Here is a 23,126-nt window from a genome sequence, read left to right as displayed (position 1 = left end):
AATAGTGTTAGGTATGATTATGACATCAATATATGTTTGGTTTCAAAACAATTGACGTAGTGCCTGCTGAGAAAAAACAACTAAATGTTCATTGTAAATTTTGCTTCCCCACCCTGTATAGCATAATGCAATGTATGTTATTTTTATAAAAAGTGAAAAAAATAATCATGACTATTTGTATTCCTGTAGATATGTGTTTTACCCCTGCGATAATGTGTTGTGCTGGCAGAATTTGAAAATGACCCTTAAAAGTGCTTGAAAAGTACTTGAATTTAACCTTGAAAAGTATGTGCGAACCCTGCTTCTTCATCTCTGACAGTTCGCACGTCTTCTACAGGTCAGTTTTATGTGATGATGAGCCCACCTGATGTCATTCAGACTGGAACACAACGAACTATCGCCCCACGCACACAACCCTATCCTGCGTAAGTATCCCCTCTATTCAACACTGTTTGGAAGGAGACAATGCAAACATTATAGACTGAGAAGTGAATGCATATGGATCAGTTCTCATCAAACATTTTAGCTATCATCAGCGACTGAAATGGGGCTTTTGTTCACTTCAGCCGTCAGAAAGCTGTGAATTGTACAGCTGAAATTTGATGAATTTTGATGAATTTTAAAGGCTGAGGGTTCACTTTTTAATTGTTAAACATTCAAAGACCACTATTAATTACATTTTCAGTAATTCAGTAAAGTCAGACTTTTCTTTGCAACAGTTGGATGTGTAATGAGCTGTCGCAGTGAGACACTGCTCTTAAACTAATCTGCACAAGCTCGACTCAGACCTTTTGATCATGAATTCTACAACATGCCTCCCACCCGACAGAGGCTGAGATGCACAGTATTTAAATAAACATCAACTCAGAGAGAACAAAGCATCTGGAAATCGCATACATCTAAATGCTAATCCATAAGGCGGCCCAGGAAGTTGAGGGAGTTAAATAGGTGGGAAGACAAGCAGTGTTGTGGCGTAGAACTGATGTTGAGCAGAGGTGTGGTGTAAAGAAATCAGCTTTCTGTGGATCACCTGGTCGAAGCAAATGTTCAAGTGCTGTGTTTACGGTTACGTCTCAGATTCAGTTCATGCATGAAGTGCTGCTGTGGTTACTGTTCTCTTCAATATTTAGTCCAGACAGACATTATTTTTGTGTGGACGTTACTGTATCAGTGATTTGTATTTAGTTTTTTCTTGCTTCTCATCCTTTTTGCTAAATCTGTTTATTTTGTTCTATTCCCAAATTTGACATCCTGCATCCTTGTTAGAGCTGTACCCTAATCCTGGTTGGATGTTTGTTATTAAAATTTGACCATTAGTTGTCTTTTAATGTTTTCTCATATAGAGTACTGGGAAATCAGAAAACCCATTGGACTGAGTTTCAGTGATGATTTTTACCACAATAAATAGAACCAGCTAGGGCTGGGCGATAAAACAATAACGATATATATCGCGATTTAACTTTTCCTAGATAGAAATATGAGATGCAGTTTCGATAGAATTCATTTGTCCATGTTTTGACAGACGTGAGAACAGCCAATCATAATAAAGTAGCGCCGCACCCAACCAATCACGCTAGAGCCACGTCAAGTTAGGTTGACACACACAGCACAGGCGGAAGAGCAGCCGCAGCACACACACTAATGTTTGGGCTGCAGCAGGAGATGAGTGCAAAATGTTTCAGTTCTGGTGTACAACAGAGGCGTAAAAGCTGGGAGTCAGGCGGTCAAAGCATGTTGTTTCACTTTCAGTTTACACCATTTATGGCACGGAGGTATGCATGGTTCGACAGACAGGGGGAGTTGTGGTCCATGCCAGTACTAATACACACAAACTATACGACCATATAACTGAAACTTAAGATGCTTATAAGACGGGGGTCAATAAATCTTAAGATGGGTGGCTGGGGGGAGATGAATAAAGCAGGGGGAATAATACATAACAGCAGGGGGATGGGGGGTAATTATAAGAGCGGAGGGTGCATTTCTTTCTCTCTCTCTCTCTCTCGCTCTCTGATGTCTTCACAACTAACTTATGAGTAATGGAAGATTTAAGCTTGACAAAAAATAGTTATTTGATTTATATTGTGATACATATCGATATCGTCTGATATTTTAAAAATTATCATGATATGATTTTTTTCCATATCGCCCAGCCCTACAACCAGTCCAAGGGAACTCCTTATAAACATCATTCAAAGACAGCTGCACACAGTGTGTAGAATTAACACCAGTGCCAATTGCAGATAAATTTCAGGTTGGCCGGATAAATACCTCTGGTTGTGGGTAAATAGCTCTGCAATCAGGTGAGCACAAAATAATTTGGGATGAAAGCATGTTCATGTGCACCGGCTGAGATTGTGACCTCCACTGCTCACAGAGTGTACTGTGATGTCAGTGAATATAGAGCGAGTAACAGAGCTAAAAAAGCATCGAACAGCTGCTGCTAGAGGCTCCATGTCCAGTGGTAACACAGTCCACTGTAGCTTTGACCTCCAAAGTGCTGATATGATGCATATCCTGAACTAAATTTTTAAATCCAAGTAGACAGAAATAAACAGATTTTTTTGTTGGAAAAAGTAGTTTTCACACTATTTTGCTCAGCGTAGACTTACTCTATGTGCTCAGTATTATAAGGAAAAAAGTGCTGTGTAAAGTTACTCTTTAACAATCATTTAAAACACGTGACAGACTGAGCAAATACATTTTCACAAGATGTTTGCCAGTGAATTACTAGTGAGTGGAACACTTGCATAGCAACACAAAAATGGAAATTACTTTGTGTGAAACATATTTTTCTGTGTAGGTTCTCATTTGCCCAGGTCATCATTTTTCTTGGTTCAACTGGACTGGTTTAGGTCTTTTGAATGAGCTAAACCAGTCCAGTTGAACCGAGAACTACCAAGAAAAACATATTTTTCCTTTTGGTCACCTTCTTAAAGATTAGTATACACATGCACAATGATAGATAATTTTTAATCAAATAATCAATGCAATTTTTTCAATCAATCAATCAATCAATCAAACTTTATTTCTATAGCACTTTTCATACATGTTACATGTAGCACAAAGTGCTTCACAACAAAACCCCCCACAGTCCCGCGGTTGCAAATAAAAATACAAGCAATCAAAGTAAAATTTATAGTAAGGGTTTTTTGGTTGTTTTTTTTACAAGTTTACCTTAGGACACCCGTTCCACCATTTGACAGATGTCCTGGGCGTTTGACAGCCAAAGTGAGAGCCCATTCAGGGCTCGTTTCCACATACAGGGTAAAAGAAAAATTATGTGTTCAGAGTTCAGCTTCCCATCAGTTAACCATCAGCGCATATTGCTGGATTTTTCGACTTTAAGAGGGCAGCCCTAATCATTCTAATGAGGCGTCAAAAAGAACTCATCTCATTCTCCTTCCAACTGTTAGCCACATGGTAGTGATTGCTGCTATTAAGATAATCAGCGGGCTCACGTCAGCAAAGACGAACTGACATGTCAGTTTTATTGCATTGTTGTGCCATAGACAGGATACAAAAAAGGAATTCAGGAATTATTATTTCATGTATGTAGAATGTTTAGTCATGCATCCCATTTTTCTTGTGCTGCAAAATCTAAAGCACAGCCTTTTTTTGTTTGGTTCCTCCAGAATGAACACATGACTCATTATGTTATTAAATTAGCAATGACTGAGGTGAACATATCTGTTTTCCACAAGGCTTATACTTAACCTTTTAACTTGTGTACTGATCAGCTATGGTCCTAGATGAATTTACAGTTGTGCTGTCAAAGAACACGATATATTGCGGTTGTTAATGGGATTAGACATACTCCCATTTTTGTCTTCATTATGATATGATGAATTTTAATGCAACACAAACAGAAACTTACTCCATCCTGATGTATCTGCCTGTCTTTTTATCATTTTCCACTTGAGTGTATACTGCATACAGGGTGGTAGTGTACCTCTGAGAAACCTAAAAGTCCTCACATTCTCAAAGAGTTAAACTCCTTTCTTGTGGGCAGCAATATAGGGAGTTGTAGATCCACCTTGAATTTGGCAACAGCTCTGCAGTTTATGATGGTACTTGATGTTTGCAATGTACAACAGACTTCCACTCAACAGCGAAGAACGTACTTTGTTGCAGTGTGTGTTTGTGCTGCTGTGTGTTGAAATGCGAGGTGAATTGTGTGTTTGTCTGTCAGACTGCCTATCCACTACACGTTTGTTCCTGTTTATTTCCTCTTGCATGAATTATTTATGTTTCTTGACACGCATCAGAGTTATATTTAAACTAATGAAAAGTGACATTTCTTCAAAATGAATGAAATCCTCCCACCCTATATACTGTTTGCAGAGATGAAAACAAGACGCTGCAACACGAAGGTTTAAACTGGTGAGGACAGTTTCCACATTTCTCCCACACTTTTCTGTAGTAACTGAACTAATCAAATTAGATCACAAGAAGAGAGAAGACGAAGGAGCGCACGAACCTCCGCCTTCCTCTCCTCTCTGCCCTTCTCATCCCTTTAGTCCCTGATGAATCTCCCTGCTCTTGATGTGTGAGACGCAGATGTAGTATTTCTTCAGTGCTGACCCCAATCCATTGTTGTTAGTTGTGCTCGTGGCAAACATATTTCCATTAGGAGTTAGAAATTAGGTCATTGTTCTCCATTTGGAAACCAATGGCACTCACCACACTGTTATTTTAGTATCATTGTCAAAGTGGGCTTTGTCTTAGTCATTTTCACTTTAGTTCCCATGTAACCTACTTTTTTTTTTTTTTTAAGTTAGTTTTAGAACTATTTTGTCTGTACTTTTTCTTTCATCTTCTGAAACATTTTGTCTGTACGACAGGAGTCTTAAGACAGATTCAAGGTCATAAAACTGCCTCTCAGTTTCAGAATATTTCTCACCAACTAAAGCATTGTTAAAAATATTCATTGTAAGAACATGTCGAGCCCAGGCTGAGGCATTGATGTGTCTCTCTCCTCAATGTACAGTTAAATTTGGAGGTTACAAGATGCTTTCACCTCATTCTGAACATTTTCTAATTTACACACATTTGTATCCTTTAATCCGTTTAGGTCGACTGCTTTATTTTGATATTTTGAAGTTCTGAATATGACAGTTTTTTTATTTCAACTTTTATTTATTCAGTCACATTTTCAAAGGTCTAAAGTTTGCTTAGAATTTCTTAGTATTTAATACCATCGACTTGAAATTGTTGAATTAAAATCTAACTCTCAGCATCGCCTTCCACAAGCATTTCTCCTGCAGAACCTGGTGAACTGAGTGAGGCTACTGATCCTCATAGCCCATTTTAATCCATTTTTGAGGATGTCTGTGTTTTCCCCTTTTTTATCGAGTGAAATGGGAAATATAGGGAGAAAAGACCAGGGGAATGACATGCAGTAAATTGTCTGGTCAGCCAGGAATAAAACCAGGAGCTCACCCCTCAGGGCATTTGCACCAATGTGACACATTCTCCAACCACCTCTCTATCAGGTTACCCCACAAACCTACTTTTCAGTTTTTTCTGTTCTAGCCACAAATGTTCTGTTGGATTAAGGTCAGGGCTTTGGGATGGTTGCTCCAGAACATTTCTTTTACTTGCCTTGAACTATATTGTTACCATTTTGGTGACGTGCTCATGGTCATTGTGCAGCTCAAGGATCTGTATGGGGCTTTAGTATCCCGGCTTATGTCTTCAGATAAAGTTTCAAAATATCCACATAATTCTCCTTCCTCATGACAACATGAGTTTTCTGAAACGGGACAATTTCTCTGCACCTAAATGACCCCACAACATGCTCATCCTTGTGCTTCATATTTGGAATAGTATTCCTCGGGTTACAAGCCTCAGCCAAACAGTTCTGTTTTTGCCTCTTCTGTGCATCTGAACAGACTTGACCATCGTCAAATCCTTGTTAAAGTGTTTGACTCCAAAGTTTTGGTTTTGCTTTTTTCTGCTGTTATTTTTGTAGAGGCTCGAGCAGTAGAAGTATCCTTGTTGGGGAGCAGCCTTTCAGATTTTAAGTAAACAATACTTTCTTGGAGACTTTTTGTACCAGCTACCTTCAACATCTTTACCAGTTCACAGTTGGTTTTCATGGGATTCTTCTGCACCTGTTGCACCAAAATTTGTTTGTCTCTTGGGGTCAATCCAAGTCCTCCTTCCTGAATGATTTAGAGTCTGTCTGGTCCTGTAGTGTTATGTGTTCAATTGTTTGAGTAGATGAATGTGGTGCCTTCAAAACATTTGGACATTTCTCCCAAGGACAACCCCAGACTTCTGCAAATCCTTAATTTTCTTTTTGTTTTTCAATGTTTTTTCCATGATGCCTTGCAAAATTACACTGCATGTGAAGGGAGGCCTGCTGGTACGCCCCCAACTCACTCCCAGTAATGACAGTCTGAAGTTTCTAAAGTCATGACAACAACTTCCACCAGCTTCAAGACACTGAACTTGTGTTGGTGTAGTCTCACTGGATTGGTATTCTCATCCATTTTGCTGTCTGCGGATTACCATTTTGAAAGTTTACCTCAGTAGGAGATGAAAAATAACCTCCAAGCTACAACCACACAATGAAAAAGACAAGTTTTGACAATGATTTGACACATGTCATTTTATCTTTAAGAATGATTGTGAAGGGTGCCGTACCTTTTTAAAGCACTGGCACAGAACAAATGAAGTCTGGAGATGGGTCCGACTAGGACTTGGTGATCAGGCCAAACGATCATATGATGTTGTTTTGAGGTAGAATCACAATCCACCATCTGAATCACAGGTTTCTCACATCTTATAAATTGCAGGCGACTTAGACCAATCAAAGTTTCCCTCTGTTTTTTTTTTTTTTTAACAACTTTATCATGTTTTCATATCAACATTGACATCATTAAAGCATTTCTTACAAAAGTTGTGAACTTGCCCCCCACCCTTTCCAGATGGCATCCCCACAAGTTTCCCTCTAGTTTTATCAGGTTTCTAGAGACTGTGTGTGATGGCTGTTTGTTGTTATTGGAGTGGAAACTCTGAACTTTTAGATCATTGTAGACTGACATTATTACAACGTTGACAATACTTAGATGTAGTAAATACTAGTCCACATTTTCTTGTACATACAGCTGCAGTGTTACTATTAATTACCTAAACATTGGCGGCCTAATTTGTCCTGCCTCAGTTTTGTAATGAATTAAAAACGTTTTCACACTAGCATAACTCCTAAGTATCTATATAAATCAGACACACTGCACCTCAGAGTTTGGAAGTCAGATCTACAGCTCATGGACTTTTGGTAATTCTTCCTCATTATACCTTCAGCTGCAGCAAAACAACACATTACAAACACTTTACAAGTTAATGCAGACTAAACCAAAAGTCTTAAATCAGGAGACCCTAAAGTCTCCTAAACAGGCTGAAATTAACTTGGTAGCCTAGCAACCTGCGCTAGTGACATTAATGCTATTAACAGATAGGTTAGTGGAACGCTCACCATAAAGTGCACTGATAAATGTGCAAATTAAAATAAATGTTTGATAAGTAGAAAAGTTTCAGTCCTTGGAGAATGTGGTAAAACAAAGAGAATCTGTGCCTAAATATTAAAGGTTAAGTTTAACTTAATTTATTATCTTGTAGGGAAATGTCGCTGCATTTTTCCCATTCTAATACACACACACAGTATGTAGCATTAGTATTAACATTAATATTAGCACACATTAGGAACAGTGAGTTACCATTGAAGGCACTCAGGGACCAACTCCAGATGTTCATCAGCACTGTGGTCAGGGGCACTGACAGGAGAATTAACTATATGTACCTGTTTTTAATGGCATAAAAACTATTTCCATTCATCAAAATAAAGTAACTCTAAACACATTAGAGCGGGGATGTCAAACTCATTTTCTTTCAGGGGCTACATTCAGCCCAATTTGATCTGAAGTGGGCCAGACCAGTAAAATAATAGCATAATAGCCTTTAAACAATGACAACTCCAAAATGTTCTCTTTGATTTAGTACAAAAAAATAACATTAAATTCTGAAAATATTTACATTTATAAACTATTCATACAAAAAAGATGGGAATAAACTGGGAAAAAAAGAAATTTCTTAAGAAAAATAACTGCAATTTTAGCAATATTATGTTGTAACTTATCATTTATACAAGTGCATTATACTGTAGATCAGATCTACGAAGTCACAAAACATTTATTAACAGGCATTATATTGTTAAAATTGCACTTGTTTTTCTTAAAGTTTTGTTTTTTCAGGTTATTCACATCTATTTTTGTGTGGATAGTTTGTAAATATAAATATTTTCATAATTTAATGTTATTTATTGCACTAAAAGAGAAAGTTGTCTATATTTATAGGCAGGGTGCGCTTTGTCAAGAAAAAAACGAGGGTGGTGTGTGTGTGTATATATATAAAATATATATATATATATATATATATATATATATTTTTTTTTTTTTTTTTTTTTTTTTTTTTTAATCACGAAAACAAGCAATCAACAGACCAAATTCTTTTTTAAGTTAATGGTAGGCTCTATTACTTGTCGGACAGTTGAACATTCATCTTTAATGCAAACTAAAAATACATGAAACATTTAATTTTCTGTGATGGCCACACCTGTGATGTGGGAGATGGCCTAATGAAGTTTCAGGACCATGGATAAGGGCCAACCACACCAACATAGGAGAGGATTTATGGTCAACGGGCAACTCAATCAGACTGTAAACCGTAACATAAAACCTAATTGATTAGAAGATGCAGTTGAACATGTACATTGGTGCCTGCAGACGTCCATCTGTACCAGTGATGCACGGATCAGGTCGAGTTGGGGCAGGTTAAAAAAATGTCACTTTTAGACACGGAGAGAGAGATACTGATATATACAGAGAGAGATAGGTAAGGTATACAATGTACTTATGTGCATGGGGATGTTCACGAATTCTGAGACTGCTGACAGTTCGATTCAGATAAAAGTTAAGGCTCCCACAGAGTCAGGCGTACTGTGTGCGTACTGTGAGCGGCGTGGACTCTGCACACACTGTCCATGGACGTTTGGGGTTACATAGTTGAACATACCAATTTCCTACATTTCTCATGACAATTTCCTACATTTACATCATCCTACATTGTGTAACACCAAATATCTGTACACAGAGTCTGCGCAGTTGTAAAACTTCAGCTTTGCGTGGACATGTCCGGTGGTGCTTTGGGTTTGCCTCAAGTACACACGGACGTCCACGGAGTCAAGTAAACCCGACTCTGTGGGGGCATTTAGTGCCAGCAATGTAGGCTATAGGTGTAAGAAAACTCAGTCACAACCTGCCTGTTATTTCAATTGGCTTTTAATCATTGATGGGGTTACCCCCCCCCCCCCCCCAAGGATGAAATTCTTTCAGCAGAAGTAGGGACGTAAAAACCAGAGGGGTGATGGGCCCCACCCCCCAACAAATAGCATGCTGTTTATAGGCATAATGTATTCTTATTTTTTCACATTATTATCATCATTATTTTTTCACATTAAACCAAGGAGAAAATTTGGAGTCATTATTTATAGGTTATAATGCTATTATTTAACTTGAGATCACATTGGTCTGTATGTGAAACCTGAACCAAAACAAGTTTGACACCATTGACTGTGAATATCTCCAGTGTGATTTTTTTCACTTTGCTGGCCGGATTGGACCTTTGGGCGGGCTGGTTTTGGCCCACAGGCTGTATGTCTGACACCCCTGCATTAGAGTGTAATTGGTATAGGCACATTTTGACTTGGTGTAACACTGCCACATTTGAAGATCAATATAAAACTATGCGAACATGGTTCTCTTGTGCTTCTGCATCCATAGCGCGTTCAGATGTATGCACTTGTAACTCTTCAGCAGCAGGGATGCACTCCGCTGACATTCTGTATTCGTCTGGCAGCTCTAACCCTTATGTGCACTCAGATGTAGTTTTCTTCTATAAGTTGAGAGAAGCAAATAAGAGGTGAAAAAGACATTCATCCCAGCCTGTACATTTTGTTATTCATGTAGTCTTCCACGTTTTTTCTAAACACATTCTGCCTAAGAGTACGGTTGGGCCTGAATCCATTATGCAGTTGAAATCCCATTAAGATGTGTTGAGATACAAGTGAGACTGCAGTTTGGCTTGGCTGCCTATCTCAAACATAGATATCTGCAGCAGAGTTTTGTTGATTAGTCACAAACTCACCAGTCTAGAATAAAGACGTTGTGTTTCTGAAGGACGACTAACTAAAATGACCTCACAGGATATTGATTTGACAAAAAAATCCAATGCAACTTAATAGATTTCTTTAGCATTACTGCCTTGTAACGATGTCAAATTATCGAAGTAAATCATCTCCATGCATCCAACCAATTCCATAGATAATGTATTTTTAAACAGAGTGAATAAGGTGTTAATTAAAAAACAGATATTGAGTTGCCTATATAATTTTGAGCTAGTGCATTATTGGCCTGTTCATGCCGTGGTACGTGGTTGGGTAAATCCCTCTGTCACGTCTCAGGGACTTAATTAACAGAATACCTAAGGGAAGACGGAGACAAGAGACAGTTGTGTCATTAGCCGTACGCACAGCCTCCAATAGACAGCATCTGCTCCTCCACAGTGTCGTACTTTTACAGCATAATAAAACATGAAGGTGTCCCTCTGGGCCACACCTGGGAAGAGAACAACTGGAGGGAGAATAAGGAAGGTGGATTGGGGGGGGGGGGTGTTGTTCTGTTAATTCAGTCAAATCGTCTGAGCTCCGGGACATCTGGGGTACAGGGACCGCCTGCGTGACCTCACGCGTCTCGGCGTCCTCTGGCGTCCCCATCGAAAAGCAGCGCACAGTTACACAAGGCTCGCTTTTTTAATGACAGCCAGAGACGTGGGCTGTTATTACAAAAGGCACAAATTTAAAGATAACAGACTCACACAGGGGAAGGGCTAGACACATACTGGGGGGATTGGGTTGGATTTGTGTCTGTTTGTATGACAGCCAGAGATGAGAGATATTATAATGTATGAAGAGTGTTTTCCTTTCTCTTTGCAGGAAAATGGATGGACCTCGAACACCAAGAGATGAAAGGAGGAGAGCGCAACATAATGAAGGTGGGTAATTAGTTATGATTGTGCCTTTTGATTTCATCCAGCAGAGCAACACAATGCACTGTGGTGTCTAAATGGAGAGTTTTTATTGAAAGAAAAACACCAAGCCCTGTTGAAATGTCTGTGAACAGATAACATGTGTGTATATATATATATATTTTTTTTTTTTTTTTTTTTTTAAATGGCCACTAGAGGTTACTGTTGAGCTGTCTGTAGCAGTCAGTATTTAGCACCAGCACCCACCGAAATGACAGCATCCAAGGAGTTACACTTCAAATAAGCCCCCCCTCACCACCACCACTACCATGTCACTCTGCATCTGTTATTGTGAGTACATAATGTTTTGACCTGTTCTTATTTCTTGTGATAAAACATTAACAGTTGAAAGAAGACGAAGAGACAAGATCAACAACTGGATCGTGACTCTGTCCAAGATCATCCCAGACTGCAATATGGACAGCACTAAGACTGGAGCGGTAGGCAGCGTTTGACTGTTACTGTACTAAGGTGTTATGGACTCTGGGGTTTTAAATGACCGTCTTCTAACAGCAGCTGTCATTGTTTTAATTAGGCTGTATTTTGATTTAGTCTTTTAGTTTGTGTTCTCATTTTATTTTAGTTTGAGAAGTTGGTTATTAGTTTTAGTCGTATCAGGAATGGATTTTTTTCAGTTTATTCTTTAATTTAGATTAGATTAGATTAGATAGAACTTTATTGATCCTTTTGGCAGAGTCCTCAGGAAATTAAGGCTCCAATAGCAGCACAACACCGAATGTACACATATAAGAACTATTACAAGACAGAAAGGAAAGAAAATAGTGATAACAATAGTTACAAAAAAAAGTAGTAAAAAATAGGCAATTGCACATTAAAAACTACTAGTGGAAATAAATTATAAAATTGTAATAATAATAATAATAGATGATAATAAAGAAGTAACTATATAAATATATGGATTAATAATAATGGAACTACTACTAATAATTATGATATAATAATAATAGTTTTAGCATTATTTGGAGTTTTTCATGTATGATGAGGAAAGCCTTTATTTATGAAGGCAGAAAATGGTAGGATCTAACACATGACATCACATATCGTTTATTAAATGTAATGCAAATGCAAACACATTTTATACTATAATTTGTTTCATTTCAGTTTTAGTTTTGCAATTATTTTTCTGTCAGTTCACAGAAATATTTCCCCTGTAGTTTTAGTTTTAGATTTTCCTTTTCTACACAGCTACTTAGGAATGCATCGACCCACTTTTTTCAGTTCCAATCCAGTTCTGGTTGCTGTATTTGAAGATGCCAATACCAGCGGTAAACCACACAGCACTTCATGTTCAAACAGCAAAATAAATATCAAAATGCATTAAGTCTGCCGTAAATAGAAATCAGGGGAAAAAGAACTGAAAACACACCTTCACTCTGCCGCTTTCCCCTCCCTGTTCTAAGCATAGACCAAATATAAAGATGGACGATGCATCACTGTCTCATGGCGCTACAGAGATGATCTGGGATTAGTCATTACAGCTGCCAGTCGTCTGTTTGTACATCCTCCCTCTGTGAAGATATGTGTGATCAGCCAGAATTTTTTCGGCATAGGCAGATTATCTAAAACTTGAACAGAAAACAGATGAGGTGAAGAAGTTTTCTTTCCTCTCAGATCACTTTTACAGTTTACTGAAAAGTGACATCTGACATAAAAAACCACTGCCTCCTGAATGTTTACATTGAACACATTACATCTGTTTACTGACTCAAAAAGAAACCGACAGTCAGACTGTTGACACTGACGTATGATGGGAACAGCTGATGGTTTTACTACAGAACATGGCTCACTCTGAGAGCTGGGAACTCCACAAACACTTAGTCTGAGCTGCACAGCTCTGTTACAGAATGATGCCCCTTTTACCTCATAAACAATCTTCGGCTGAGTGCAGAAAGTGTCACTAGAGTCAGAGTGCACACGAGAGAGAGAGAGCAGGGAGGTTTCATTGTGGTCTGTCATCAGGTGAAGTCACTGAGTTACTGTTAGCCATGGACAGCCGATATAGACATTTATATTTTGAAAAGTAACCGTAAAGAAAGAGATGAGAACAGCTCTATGATGTTGCTGACTGTCATAAGGCACAATGTCTCGTACAGTTTTAATAGACAGTAATATGTGAATTAACAGATTTGACAATTGAATATTATTTCAAAGTCAGCTTTATTTGTCAGTTTGCCATATGCAAAGCGCAGAAAAACTGAAATTACAACACTCTAAGGCCCCTGGTGTCACAAGGAACATAGTAAAAAAAATTATCGGCTAAAATTTGCTTAGAGGTCTTATTTATGTCTTTGCACATAAGAAATCAATATAAGTGAATCCCCAAAGGAACTTTGTGTTGGTAAATGCAAGTTATGCAAATTTACAGGATTTCATTTATGTCGCAATATGTTGATGGTCATATGAACTATGTTTTCAGGTCAAAAATGTCCAATTTCATCACAATTAATGCTATATTTTCATGTCACAAATGGCCAAGTTATATTTGAAGTGAATTTACCTGAAAAACAAATATTCTATTCTTTTAGATTCCCCAATTTTTTTTATATACTACATATCACATGTTTTATTTTTACAGGTTGCAATATGGAGTATGGTGCTGATCCATCCTGCTTATGTTACGCTAATACATACATGTCACATGTCACTTTTGAACAGTTTTCTAATAATAAGCATTTTTATAAAGAAATAACAATTCTATATTGTTATTTACTCTTTAGTATGTTGATAAACTATACAATAAATAATTATGATCCTAGTTTTTGCACAGGGATCATTTGTGGAAACGGTGACATGGCTGCCGAGCATCAGTATGATGGGATCCGTAACAACCATGTCACATCCGTCCACTGCCACATTTTGTGTTTTTGTTAAGCTGTTATTGTTTTAGATCCACAATACTAACATTTATGAATAAGAGGATTATTAGCAATACTAAGTATATAAGTTTATTACTAATAAAATACTGGTACTGACCAGATCATCATGGGTAATGTCACATCCGTCCACTGTCACGTCCATCCACCAGCAAAAGTTTTCACATACACGTGCTATTCAAAATCCGATATTTCTGAAAATATAGCTTCCACTGTCAAATAACATCAGTAGTCTGTGCACACATGTATTAGCATTATTTCAACACAGTTCTATTCATTTCTTACACTCATTTGACCCCCTAAGTAAATTTTAGCCGATGTATAAAAATAGAAAAAACAGTTTTTCTGGGGATGTCCAAGATGAGTCGCGGTTAGGATCAGAGTTCAAATATGTGATTGAAAGCAGTAATCTCTGACCGCTGCTAAGACCGTACTGCTCTACTCCATGGGTTGTGATGATGACTTCAGTAACCGTGATATTTTGAGTTTTCCACAGGGAAACAGCATCAGGTCATTTATCTTTACATTTAGTCTTTTCTTTCATAATTAGTTTTTTCCCCACTGATTTCAGCTTTTGCATTTCTGCATTTGTTACATATTTTTTCTTGACTCTCAAAGGCCCAGGCTGTTTCAGACCTCTCCCTGTTCGATATTAATTCTGTTTTTCTGTAAATTTCTATTAGTCGACATCTGTTGTCTTTGCTTTGGAAGAACAAACATTTTCTTTGTCTGAAAATGGATAATTTACTGAAATTGAAACTACAAATGTGAACACTCAGAAGGTCACTGTTTTCAGCTTCCAGATGATTTATTTTTTCTACATATAGTCTTTACGTGGAAGTCTAAGGCCCTTCATTTTAATATTGTGGGTGTTTTTCAAGGGATTTATTTATATTTAATTAAATTACCATGAACACATGTCCCAAAAGAATTATGTTATCAACTAAACTAGTCCAAACAGTAAAACCTCTGAATGTCCAAATGAGACAAAAAGTAGAAAAACTTCACATTGATATGATTAGAGTTTTAAGTTATTTAAAACAATGTGTATGATATTCCCTAATTCCTATTCCATATTAAGTCTCAAAAAATAAATTTGATGTCTCTCTGGAACCCAAATTTACAAACTAGACAATGGATTTGTATAACATTACATTTTACACTGACTCTTTCACTGTCAAAATAATGGAGAGTGAAGGCACTTTGCAGTGTAATTCACATAAGGGACTAGTTAGAATTTCAATTATGGATAGTGAAATAATGTTATGACATAATGAAGTAATGTTGGCTCATTTACTAAACATTTGTATGATAACACTGAGTATGTTTACATGCACAGTAATATTTCAACATTATTCTGAATGTAACAGGAGATATCATTGAAACAGTTTTCTGTTTGGGTATTCCTAATTAGTCATTTTCCAAATAGAGCATTTATAAACTAGATACTGTATTAATGAATTTGCTGATATTATTCCAGTTTTATGAGGATTCTTTAAACATGTATGCAGTCAGATTATCTTAGATTTATTGTCAGAAAGAGAAGCATACCTATTTTTAAACATTATGAAAGAGGATATAATGTTTTTATTTTGATATGATGAAATATGGAAAACATTTTCATGAAGGTATGAAAAAGGGAGGAATTCACATAGTGGAAAGTTTATCAGCAGAGGAAAAGTTTCTAATCAGTGTGTGCAAGGATGGGCATATACAGCAGGGGTGTCAAACATAGCTCACAGGCCAAAACTGCCCCGCCAAGGGGTCCAGTCTGGCCCTCGGAATGAAAAAAAACCCCAAAACAAAACAATAGGTATTAAATAACAGATTTTCAGTTCCAGATGCCTGTTAGTATTTGTGAGAATATATACGTGAAAATAATATGAGGAGGCATAATATTGTTAAAATTCACTTATTGTTCATGGTTGTTCTGGTTATTCACATTATTTGTGAAAGGATATTTTGTAAATGTCAACATTTTCACTACGTAATTTTGGTATTTTTGCACTTAAGTGTTATTTATGTTATTGTGTTATTATTTTACTGGTCTGGCCTGCTTGAGATCAAATTGTGCTGAATGTGGCCCCTGAACTAAAACGAGTTTGACACCCATGATATACAGGAATAATAGTGAACTTAGGCTTTTTCACAACTAGATATATTTAATCCATGTAAATGTAGTCACTGTCTCTTAAAGTCTCTCATCCAGATTTAACATTTTGAAACTTTCCATATTGGCAACTTCCATAGATAAACATAAAAAGTTCCTTACATTTGTTTCCATCATGATTATGTCTGCTTTAGGTTCATACAGAGCATCTGTGCTGAAGAGACCAGTGTAGAAGATAAAAGAACCCACTCTGCTTTACTCTAGGGAAAAATATGCATGTACATTGTTCCTTTTGGGTGGAATTTGTCTCAGTCTGTGGATCAGTGATTAGTGATGCATTCGATTGGGCCCAAATCTCCTGCTGTTGACCTGTTATTTGTCAATCTTTGTGTTTTTTCACGACTATCTTCATCTAACCTGACAACCTATTCTTTGTAGAGCAAAGGGGGCATCCTCTCCAAAGCTTGTGACTACATTCGAGAGCTGAGGCAAAGCAACCAGCGGCTGCAAGAAAGTCTGAAGGAAGTGGAAAGGATACAAGTTGACAATGAGTTGTGCAGGCAGCAGGTATGTTTATCTCCATATGTCTTTGCTGTAGCTTACAGATATTGGCGTCAACTGAAGTGTATGCGACTTCAGTAACGGGTAAAGGTCTATGAATCATATATGAGCCTAAAATATTCCTTGGAGGTTGTTTGGTGAAGCAGAAATATAAAGTTACATATAATCAGAATGCCTATGTGGCTGTGAAGGTTTCTTGTGCAGTGAATAGATAAGTTCCCTTTAGAGTGCATTGCAACATCTCTCATTTAAGTCATGAAATCCACCCGGCGCAGTATGCATCTTCATTTCTCGAAAACAACCCCCCTGAGAGTTGAGCCTCTGTAGCTGATCATCACAGCCTAACAAAGCAGATCAAAGAGTTTGCACTCATATAATGAGACACGTTACCTGAAATCAGTACTTTGAGAGAATGTGGGAATAATCTATGCCAGGGTTGTGTGAGAACTAACTGCATTCTAATGCACTCAAAGTATTGTCAAATCTCGCAGCTCTGAGGCTGCCATGTCTCCCTATTGAATACCAGGCCTGCGAGGCACTCGCAATATATTCTTATTCTGATGCTCAAAGCTCAATATCCTTTCCTCAGTCCCTCAGCGGGGAGGCAGAGAATTTGGGATTCACCCAGGGGAAATGTAGTGGGGATGACACACCTCAGGATGTGGTAATCCACTTGGTTGTGGACAGAGGTGCATGAAAAGGGGCTGCGCACACAGCACTTTAATCCCACGGATTGCACAGGCTGCAGAGTACGTAATAGTCTTTGAATGAAAAAGTTTGTTCTGTAAACTTAGAGCTGTATTTTACAACCTCATATTGGCACCCATTTAGGTAAAAGAAAATGAGGGTGGGTAATCATTAGAGAAGTCTCAAAGACTCAAATATAGTAGCGAAAAACTTCAGTATCAATATTGAAGTATGATTGCCTTATAAAAGTGAATCCACGTTTTCTCTCATCTTTCCGATTTAATCCTGTAGGATTTCTTAATTTTCCTTGATATTTATGACTTCATAATATCAGAAATTTTCTGACAGATGTACAACTTTAATCTCTTTTTTTTTTTTTCTCTTTTTTTCCCCTCTAACATCACATGCTTTATAGTCTTCTAGCAAAAAGTTCCCTCTCACAGATTTATGACTAATTCTTGAGAACATTGGTGTCTTCTCAATAACTTATTACTTGAATCATGTAAATTCTGACTTATTCTTGTAAAACTGTGAGTTCATAATTATTATAGTGTATTGCATACAGTATATATACTAAACTATAGTATAAGGTATATACCAGGAAGTCTGTCCATCCAAGATTTTTGTCCAAGTGACTTGCTGAAGACTATTCATCTGCTTCTTTTTAAATTCAACACACATTTTCTTCTCTACCAGGTGAGGTGCATTGCCAAGTTAAATGCTGGATTCATTTTTTTATTTTTTATTTATTTATTTATTTATTTTTTTCTTCTTTACAAATTCTGGAAAATTTTAACTTAAAAAATTTTGTCCAACTGATTTTTAAAAATTTGAAGTTAGAAAAATTGTCCAACTGGTTATTATGACCCCGCCCTCTAGGGCCGATGGTTGTATCGTATATACCAGGAAGTCTGTCTGTCTGTCTGTCTGTCCGTCCATCCATCCAGACACGTTCATATCAACCTGGCCACTGGCAGAAGGTTGAAGTATTTTTGAAATTCAGCAAGATGAAACATTAGAGTAGTTCACAGTTTCTGACTGGGCAGGGTATCAGTGAGTGGTTGGGGTACAGGGCAGGGTGTTAGTAAGCTCTGCTTACTTTTTCACTTGTTTTATTAAAAGAAAAATATTTATTTGTCATAAATTTATCACTCCAGTATTTGACCTCTTCTTCTTGTAAATGTACAACTTTAACTTTGTAATCAATAAAATCTTTTTTAATGAACCCTTAATTGTCCCTAAAGGCCCATTCATGTTCACTTTATGTACATAAATAGGTACGTCTGTTTCTAACGTCAAGCGTCACTGCCTTCATACTCAGATGCATCCTGTACATTGGAATGAGCGTTTCTAAATCAGTCCACCAGAGGGCGCCGCTCTGAATTAACATACTGGCCGAATACTACGAAAAAGAGTAACGTGTTTTTTAGACAATTCAATCATAAGTCAATAATAACAAACATGGTGACGACAGAGGAGGTTTTATTAATGTGGATACTAATGTTGTTATTGAGAAGGGTAGTTGTCATAAATATGTTTGTAATTTTTCACTAACTCTTTGAAAAATTTTGCTATTTCTGGAAATTATTCTCTTCAAATCTCTACACTGCCTCTGTGGTTCCTGGTGGTACTGCTCCTTATTCTCCGTCTGGGTTTGCATCCTCAAACTCCCAGAGGACGGATATAGATACAGAAGTAGTGAAGGCAGAGGATGGACAGAACGCTCCGTCCGTATACATCTGCGCCTTTCATGTAGAGCATGAATGGGCCTTAATGCAGCACTATAACATGTAGCTGTCACAGGGATGTGACATTGATAATGACATTTCTTTGGTCTGTTTTCATGAGATCGAGGAGCTGAAGAACGAGAATGCGTTACTGCGCGCCCAACTCCAGCAGCACGGCATCGAGATGGTGGGAGAGACCCCGCCTCAATGAAACGGAGCCCAAAGGAGCAACAGGAGGAGGAGCAGCAGCACTACCGCAACCACTCAGACACAACCCACACCGTGGAAAAGACTGCCACAAGATTTATTTTTTTCCTGTTTAAAAAAAAAAAAAAAAAAAGGAGTCATGAAGAATCACTTTCTTTGTAGTGAATGCATCCTTCCTCGGGGTCCCAGGTTGCGAACCCTTCACTGGCCAATTGTGGCTGTACTTGACTGTTCCAATCCTATTGAGATAAACCACCCGTTACAGCTCAGTAGAAAAGTGCTCCAAGAAAAGATGCCCACTCAACACCACCAGAGAGCTTTACTAGCACTAAGTATGAAAGAAAACCTCTGCTGAACTCCTGTGTTCTGTATTTATGTAGCCTCACTCATGGACTATGATGTTTGTCATTTAATTTTGTTCCCTGTAAGTGTACCCCACCCCCACCTTGTTCCCCATCTCCAATTGTTATTAATTTCAACTGAGTTAATGCTTTTATTTTGTTTGTTTTTTTAGTTCTGTATTAATATGCTGTTTTTAGCTTCTTTAATTTATTAGTCTGCTCGCTGGCAAGAGCCCTGATGGAGACCAGTTACATTTAGTCTTTCGCACCCCAGAGAAGCAGATTAAATTTTAAGTGGGAAAAACACATCAAAGCGTCGGGGAAAACACAAGTGTCGAGTCAGAAATAACGCAGCGACACATAACTCACCTAGTTCCACAGACAGAACAAACAAGGAGCCGCACTGACATCTGGTTCTAGGATGATTTATGTAAAATACGACTCCTCGTGTTTTAATACAGATGTTACAGAATGTCAGAGCAGTTGATCTCCAGGAGTAAACAATCAATAACTCATTAACTGAACATCGACCGTTTCTCAATAATTACTATGAAGTGTGTGCAATCTAGAAGCTTGATATGAAAAGAAGTGGTATACTTGAAATGTCGGGCATTTGCTAAACCAGGAAAATGATGAAGTCAAGAAAATTAGGTACTTTTGGCTCAAATGGACACGTTGACGATAAAGCGTGAGTGGTCGTTTGGGGACAAGAGGGGAACTGGGTGTAAATTCCAACTTTTTTGCCAAACTAATGCACAGGTACCGTGGGTTTTACTGTCATCTTATTTTTTTCTTCTGTTCACCTGTGATTTTTACCGGTGTCTCAATACTTGTACGAATAATCCCCCACGTTTCATTTCGAGCTGTTTGCTCTATTTTGGTATTGCAACACTTCAAATGAAGCTCATCGCACAAGTGGGGGAGGCACCCTGGAGAGGAGCACTCAGAAGACTCTCAGCTCACGACGGAAAAAAAGGAGCTCCACAGAAAATTCTGCGGCGCATTTCTTCTTAGTCGAGCTCAACCAGATCCCCGTGAAAAAGACGGAATAGTCGGAGAAAGTGGGGAGAAACTTGGAAATGATGTCTCGTATTTCTCCCACTCAGGCGAACATTAAGTAGACTGTAACCACTTGTACAAAAAAGAAGAAAAAACAAAAAAAGAAACCAATATTAACTTTGTTGATGATTTTTGTGAATGAATATACATGATGTGTTTCTGTTCTACTTTGGGCAACGCAAAGGAAAGTGGAAGAGAGAGAGATCGCACTTCAGAGATAGTTATTAGCTTCACCCTGTATACGCAGCTCAGGATCCAGCAAAGCAAAACCAACACTCAGACCCGTGGCAAAATCAGGCACACTATCACATTTTAATTTCTCGGACTGTAAGTTAACAGCTTGTGCTTTCAAAGTGCTGTTCTGCACTACTGCTAGATTCCAACCTGATAATGGATAGTGGCAAAGGTGTCTGATCTATCAAAAGAGGCTCCTAGCCAAAGTTTAATGATAGATGTTTGCAGTAGCATTTTTTTAAATATATATAAATATATATATATATATCTCGGGAAGGGGAGAGCACAGAATGTGAAGATGTGAGTAAGTGTTATTAAAAAAAAAAAGATGGGTGCTGAGAAATGAAAGTCTTCAAGGTAATACTTTTTCCCGTGTTGCTTTTTATTGAAATGGTAAAAGAAAGAACAAACGACTCCTTTTCACTCTGTAGCAGCCTCACTGTTCTCAGGTTAGATTGTAAGACACCTTTTTCTACATAAAATGGTGGAAAATAAAAATTTCACTAGCTAAAACCCTGATGGAGTTTGTTCTGGCTTGTTTTACTTTCTCAGGTTTTTGGATTTTTTTTTTTTTTTTTTTTTTTTTTTTTTTTGGCCTGGATGCTGCTGTGGGAGTTGAATAGATTCTGGTGAAATTTGGGTCACGACTCATGCAGTTCTCTCATGCTTATCACTTTACATTTTGGCTGACAACCTCTGGAACGCTGGGTGTAAAAGCAGCATTTGTATATTTCTCGGGTTTTAGATGAATCTTTTTGGGACATTGCTCATATTTTGTTTTAATGTTTTGACAGCAAAAAATACATATTTCATCATGGAGCATGCACAGTGTGACCTGAACATTTGTCACATTTTAACCAAATTCGGTACATCAAACATTAAAGCATTCAAATCTAAATCAATTAATATAGAACTACTGAGAGCATAGCAGGAAACTGTTGATAAATGTTATAATATTGTGGAGACGTGCACAAAAATCTAATTAAGTAGGATATCTATTATGATAAGCTCGTTTTTATAGTTTGGTCTGAAAGATTTAGCTAATCTGCATAACTTTCACCAAAACATTTATTCATACAAAGCCTGAGGACTGAAAAATAAACTACCAGAGAAAAACCCACATCATCTGAAAAACTGCCATCTGAATTTTTATTTTATTTTTTTAACCAAGTTACTGTTAACCCTCCTAAACTCCTAAACAGCAGCCAGTGAACAGCAGCATCTACTGATCTAAAATATACAATAACTTCTGATCGACTAATCCTATCAATACATTGAAGTAATTGACATCAATCAATCAAACATTTATTTATATAGCACTTTACAACAACACAAAGAAGACCAAAGTGCTTTCCATCTAAAAACATGATCAAATTATAAAAAAACAACAGTTTAATCAAATACTACGAAAGTGCATAAAACAATAAGACACAACACACAGTGATAAAAAAAAAAACCTAAGAGTGTCTCAGTGCAAAGTGTGAACAGATGTGTCTTTAACCTGGACTTAAACAGGGACAGGTCAATGAGGACTCGCAGGTCAAGAGGCAGCAAGTTCCACAGTTTTGGAGCAGCAACAGCAAATAAACCATCACCCCACTGTTTATATCGGGACCTGAGGACATCCAAAACCATCTGAGTGGATGACCGGAGGGCTCTGCTGGGGCAAATAGGAAGGAGCAAGACCATTTATAGCTTTAAAAACTAACATTAAAATTTTCAAATTAATGCGATAGCGGACCGGGAGCCAGTGGAGAGAAGAGAGGATCGGGGTGACATGGTTGTGTCTGGAGGAGTTGGCCAAGAATCAGGCAGCTGCATTCTGTACCAGTTGTAAACAATGGACTGAGGACTGAGGCCATAATAAAGTGCACTGCAATAATCAAGAGGTGAACTAATAAAAGCAGGGATTGCCTTCTCCAGATCGCTGCAAGAAAGAAAGGGCTTCACTTTAGCCAAAAGATGGAGCTGGAAAAAGCTTTTTTATCAACTGCATTAATGTGTCTATTAAGCTTCAGTTCACTGTCTAAAATCTAAAATAAGAACTCTGAAATAATTCAGATAAATCCAGTTTCTCATCTTTTCAGCATCATCATATCGAGGTGTGTCAGAATAGTTCCAGGACTGGTGTCACAAAAGATATATTCAAATCCTAACT

At 37.7% G+C, this 23,126-nt stretch overlaps 1 protein-coding gene across 3 annotated transcripts in view; it reads left to right on the top strand.

Moving 5' to 3' along the window:
• usf2l (upstream transcription factor 2, c-fos interacting-like) overlaps positions 1–21,487 on the top strand; it is a 29,507-nt gene extending 8,020 nt beyond the window's left edge. For 2 of the 3 annotated variants that reach the window (XM_030157609.1, XM_030157611.1), the window contains 6 exons: positions 338–425; positions 4,345–4,383; positions 11,057–11,115; positions 11,494–11,588; positions 16,591–16,719; positions 19,249–21,487. In XM_030157609.1, the coding sequence (XP_030013469.1) occupies positions 338–425; positions 4,345–4,383; positions 11,057–11,115; positions 11,494–11,588; positions 16,591–16,719; positions 19,249–19,338 (500 nt within the window). In that variant the 3' untranslated portion in view covers positions 19,339–21,487. The remainder of the gene's footprint in view (positions 1–337; positions 426–4,344; positions 4,384–11,056; positions 11,116–11,493; positions 11,589–16,590; positions 16,720–19,248) is intronic. The other variant, XM_030157610.1, reaches the window with a different exon arrangement.
• Positions 21,488–23,126: the final 1,639 nt, after the last annotated feature.

Source organism: Sphaeramia orbicularis, chromosome 16 (genome assembly GCF_902148855.1).
Source record: "Sphaeramia orbicularis chromosome 16, fSphaOr1.1, whole genome shotgun sequence".
Taxonomy (NCBI): domain Eukaryota; kingdom Metazoa; phylum Chordata; class Actinopteri; order Kurtiformes; family Apogonidae; genus Sphaeramia; species Sphaeramia orbicularis.
The sequence above is the reverse complement of the archived record's forward strand: the minus strand, read 5'-3'. Positions and strand labels throughout refer to the sequence as shown.